The sequence below is a fragment of the Amyelois transitella genome, chromosome W, assembly GCF_032362555.1.
Source record: "Amyelois transitella isolate CPQ chromosome W, ilAmyTran1.1, whole genome shotgun sequence".
NCBI lineage: Eukaryota > Metazoa > Arthropoda > Insecta > Lepidoptera > Pyralidae > Amyelois > Amyelois transitella.
The window spans coordinates 11,155,435-11,160,968 of NC_083536.1; the positions used below are offsets into that span (position 1 = coordinate 11,155,435).

Sequence of the window (5,534 nt, forward strand, 5' to 3'; positions counted from 1 at the left end):
AGGTGGCGTAACATCAACACAGTGCTCCGTAGAATTTAAATTTTTAAAATACTTAATGTTATTGAACTAGCCAAGTGACAATATAAATTTGATTCTTAAACTGCAATAGCCAAGTGTGAGTGTTTGTGACACAAAATACCATTGGATTATGGAAATAACGGGACTTTCAGATAAGTTACTATAACGTCAGGGAATGAACACTTTACATTAACATTTTTGTGTATATATTAGCAGTGACTTATACTTGAACTGGATACACACTATCAATAAACTTTAGAGCAGTGAAACATACATTAATTTTAAATTTTCAATATTAACGTATTATTTACTATAGCGGCGCCATTAACTTTTCGCTACTCCACGGCAGAGGGCGCTGATCGTGAAGATAAATTTACCGCCATCTACATTGTATTGTGAGAACTAAGATATAAGTGGTATAGGGCAGATATTTGCAGTCTCAGTCATTCACTCACAGAGGGCGACACTGGTATAAAGTAAATCCATAAAATGAAACCGTCATCGTTAAAGTTTACCATGGCTGAAAACTGTGCTGCCTGTTCAAATTCATTGTCGAAGAAGGAATATCTGCGCTGTGTACTTTGTAAATCGGCATATGATATAATTTGTTTAAATATAAGCGTTCAACGTTACCGCTCATTTTATTCTGCAGATTCAGAGAAAAAGAAGACCTGGAGGTGTCCTGAATGTGTAAATAAAATACCAAAACAAGGAAACCTTACTACTCCAGTCCGTGTACAGCAGTCGATACCAGTCAGCAACAGTGATGAGAGTATGACGACCTCTACGGGCCCATCTGGTGACAACCAAAACGTGACACTGAGGATGAAACCTACACCTGCTGTGGAGGAGTTCGTATTAAATGACTCAAGGGACGAATCTATAAACTCACAGGATCCTATGACGGATGTGAAGGCATTAGCGGAGGAACTTCGAGCTATGCGACGAGAGATTAGCAGGATGTGCGATAAAATCGACAAAATTGACTCTTTTGCCAACACAGTCAATATGCGAATGGACAGGATGGAGGCGAGAATAGATTCTCTTGAAAACAAGAAAACAGAATTTGAAAGTTGTAGAATAATTGCGCTAGAGGAAACAGTGTCTCAACTAAAATTAGAAATTCAGGATCGGGATCAAGAGGTACTCGGAAACGATATTGAAATCGCTAGCTTCCCAGAGGGAAAAAATGAAAACACGACCCATTTGATCTTGACAGTAGCCAAAAAGCTAGGCGTAGAACTGGAAGAGCGTGATGTAGTTAAGGCGCAACGAGTGGGGCCGGTGCCTGCGCCCGCGGAGGAAGGCGCGGTGCGGCGACCGCGGCCTCTCGTGGTGCGGCTGGCGCGGCGCGATACCCGCGACTCGCTGCTGCGCGCGGCGCGCGTGCGTCGCGGCGTCACTACGGAGGGCATGGATCTCCAGGCTCCGGGTCCATCACGTAAGTTTTATGTAAACGAGAGGCTCACCAAAGTAAACAGACGCCTATTTCAAAAGGCGCGAGAGGCGGCAAAGCGCGCAAATTTCAGATTCGTATGGACCCGTGAGGGTAAAATATATACAAGGAAAGAGCAGGGAACGGCAAGTATCCGGCTTCGCACGGATTGTGACATAGTCAGGGTTTTTGAAGACTGTAATGTCGCCTCTCGCCTTTGCGCCTTAGTTGAGTGTGGACGTGTCGCGATTTTTGCAATTTTTAATAAATCTAAGTGCGAACAACAAGGCTTTTTAAGTTCATCAGTTTAAGTGCGATAATCCCAGTAAACGATTTGCGTATTCTATAAAAATTCCACTGCATCAAGCCGTCTTGACAGTCCGCGGATCGAGTAAGCGAGTGCGGGAACCCTGCCCTCACCCCCGCGAGAAGTAACGGCTGCTATTTTTCGTCCCTGTCATCGCCATTAGCTACGTTGTGGTCCCCACCATCTGTACCAGCGGCGGCGGCTACGAGAGCGTCGTAGCACATACACCGTCGGAACTACGGAGGCCTACGGCGTAGCTGCATTGTTGTTCCCCGCCTTCGGTCGCCAGACCATCTTAATCCACGAGTGGGAGCGGGACGGAGTATCGACGGTCTACGAGCGAACCAGTTTCTCGTGGCACTGACGACGGCTCTCGTTATCAATCACCTAATTAGTGCTACGTCGTATGTACTTATCGCCTGCGTTACAGGGGTGCAATAGTTTGCTGTATCTGATCGACACTACAATTTATACCCTTTCGCCTACTATAACTATTTGACATGTTGAAGCGCACACCACCGCATACTCCTAACTCAGTATCTGCACCGAATATAAACACTTTGGAGTGTGATTCTCATGATACCCGATCACCACATGAATATGTGACTCAAAGAAGCCTGAAACGTCCCCGAGACGATTTTGCAGAACTAAAAGAGTACCTGCTGGACATTGTTACCACATCTAAACAAGAACAGAATTCCAAATTGAATACTTTGATTGAAACAGTCTCTGAGATAAAGGAACAGAATAATGATATACGCAGTTCAATTGAATTTATGTCGTCAAGGTATGACGATATGGCTATTAGGTTAAATTTGCTGGAAGAAGAACGTAAACACGATCGTGATTATATAAAAATACTGGAGGCGAGGGTTGAGAACTTAGAGCGGCAATTAAAATACTCTTCTATTGAACTACGCAACGTACCAGCCCAGAAGAACGAAACTAAAGAAGATTTGGTGAAACTTGTGAAAGCCACTGGATCGGCGCTGTCCCTTCCAGTTCGGGACTCAGATATCAAAGACATATATAGAGTGCACGGCAAGACTGAGGGTAGACGACCAATAGTAGCTGAACTGAATAGCATTGTGCTGAAAGATAGCCTAATTCGTGCTGTCAAAACTTACAATAAGAGTAATCCGGGAAGTAAGTTCTCTACCACAAATTTGAAAATAAACGGACCGTCTGCACCAGTGTACCTGTCTGAAAGTCTGCCCCCCAAAACAAAGAAATTATTTTATTTGGCCAGGAACGCAGCTACTGCTGGCGGATACAAATTCTGCTGGACCTATAACGGCAGGGTCTACCTTCGCAAATCTGAAGGAACACCGCAGATACGTATAGCCTGTGAAGACGACCTTAATACTTTAAGTACCCAGTAACTTTTGTAGCCTTAACTTGCTTTTTTCCCGTGGTTATTTTTTATACGTAACATAAAGTATACTCATTGCATTCACATTGTTGCACATACAAATTTTATTGTTAGTTCTTTTCGTAACACCAATTTTCACACTCACGTTCTTAACAAACTCAAATACAGTTTGCAAATACGTCACAACTTACTTCAATAATCAAGAATTTTCACAATGGATGAAATTCTAAATCAAATAGATGAGATTTCAATATCTAAGTCTATTACGTGTCTACCTGAACAAGTATCATGTGTGGTAAAAAGTTCAACCAACTTTTTGACTGTACTAAGCCAAAATATACGCAGCATTTCAGCAAACATCTCCGAACTTTTAGTACTGCTAACAAGATTAGATATTCACCTGGATATTCTCGTGCTTAGTGAGTGTTGGCTTTTATCCAACCCTCTCATTCCTAGTTTGGCTAATTACTCATATTATTTCAGTACAAATAATACGTTGCAAAATGACGGGGTTGTGGTTTACGTAAATGACTCCATCAAAAATGCTGTGACAATGTCCCACGATCTACTTGACTCAAATAATGTCATAATAAGATTGGGACAACATACTGTTATAATAGCGATATATCGTTCTCCATCTTTCCGAGATGGATGCCGTGTGGTTCCCGGCACTATTACAAAAAAGAATAGGACCACTCCATCTCTTTCCCATGGATGTCGTAAAAGGCGACTAAGGGATAGGCTTATAAACTTAGGATTCCTCTTTTAGGCGATGGGCTAGCAACCTGTCACTATTTGAATCTCGGTTCTATCATTGAGCCAAATAGCTGAACGTGGCCATTCAGTCTTTTCAAGACTGTTGGCTCTGTCTACCCCGCAAGGGATATAGACGTGATCATGTGTTGTGTGTGTGTATCTTTCCGAGATACTACAAATTTCTTCTGTTCTCTGGACAGTACCCTCACTAAGTTAAGGTCTTTCAAAAATATAATTATAATTGGTGATATAAATATCAACATAGCAAATAGTAGTGATGATAATGCTGGCTCATATTTAAATCTACTAGCTTATCATGGTATTCTTCCCGGACACAGCTTTCCAACACGTGAAGGCGCCTGTCTGGATCATATCATGCTTAAGACTAGCTCACCCGCATTGGCCGTTGTAGTTGATACGGTAATAACAGATCACCATCCTGCGATACTAGCTCTTTCAACTAAAAAAGTAAATAAAACTCCGGCTAAACATCTTAATATTAACTACTCGGCATTAGATGATACAATTAATAATATTGATTTCTGTCCCTTATTTGAGTCACGTGATCCAGACCATGCAGCGTCTTATCTCATTGATAATATAAATACATGCATCAAATCAAGCTCAAAATACACATATACTTCGTGCCGCAAGCGGATCTTAAAACCCTGGATAACTCCAGGACTTATAAGATGCATGCAGAATAGAGACAACATGCACAGAACCCTGAAACTAAACCCTAACAACGATACACTTAAATTGACCTACACGCGATACCGGAATTATCTCTGCAATTTAGTTAAAAAGTTAAAAAGATTACATGACAAGGAGGAAATTAAAAAAGCAGGCAAAAACACAAAAAAACTCTGGGACGCAATACGTAAAACAACTAATATGAACAAACAAAGTTACCAGTCTGAATCTCTCCTATCTATTAAACACACACCTGAAGAGTCTGTCAACTATGTAAATGATTATTTTTCAAGCATTGGTAAAACATTGGCTTCCAATATCTCATCCAAATCATCCTCTACATGGTCATCATCTTCGTCTTCATCAGCCTCTTTTGTACTCAGTAATATAGACGAAATAGAAATATACCACATTATTGATTCATTAAGAACGGATGCTGCCCCAGGGTGGGACAATATCTCGGCCAAACTACTTAAAAGATATAAAGAGCAATTTGCTCCAGCTATCTCACATATATGTAATCTGTGTATTAGTCAGGGTGTCTTTCCTAGACTACTTAAAATTGCTGTGGTACATCCGATTCACAAATCTGGTGGAAGTGAAGTTGTCGACAACTATCGACCGATTAGTATATTGACGACACTATCTAAAATTCTTGAGCGCATTATCCACACTGCCTTAATAAGGTATCTTGAGCGACACTCCCTTCTGTCCAAAAATCAATATGGGTTTCGACCTAATATGTCTACCTCCCAAGCCGTTGATTTGATCACTGATACTGTTGCCAAGGCACTAGATTCCAAGCAAAAATGTATTGTCATGTTTCTCGATTTTAGAAAAGCTTTTGATACAGTATCAGTTCCACTTCTTATAACAAAGCTTGAGAATATCGGGGTAAGGGGGATGCAACTCAATTTGCTTAGGGATTACTTGAGTGATCGTGTACAGCGTGT

The 5,534-nt window shown here is 41.3% G+C and overlaps 1 protein-coding gene across 1 annotated transcript; it reads left to right on the forward strand.

Moving 5' to 3' along the window:
• The first annotated feature begins 2,260 nt into the window (after positions 1-2,260).
• On the forward strand, positions 2,261-3,142 carry LOC106140195 (uncharacterized). The gene has a single exon (XM_013341758.2). The coding sequence runs from the start codon at positions 2,261-2,263 to the stop codon at positions 3,140-3,142; it is 882 nt and encodes a 293-aa protein (XP_013197212.2).
• Positions 3,143-5,534: the final 2,392 nt, after the last annotated feature.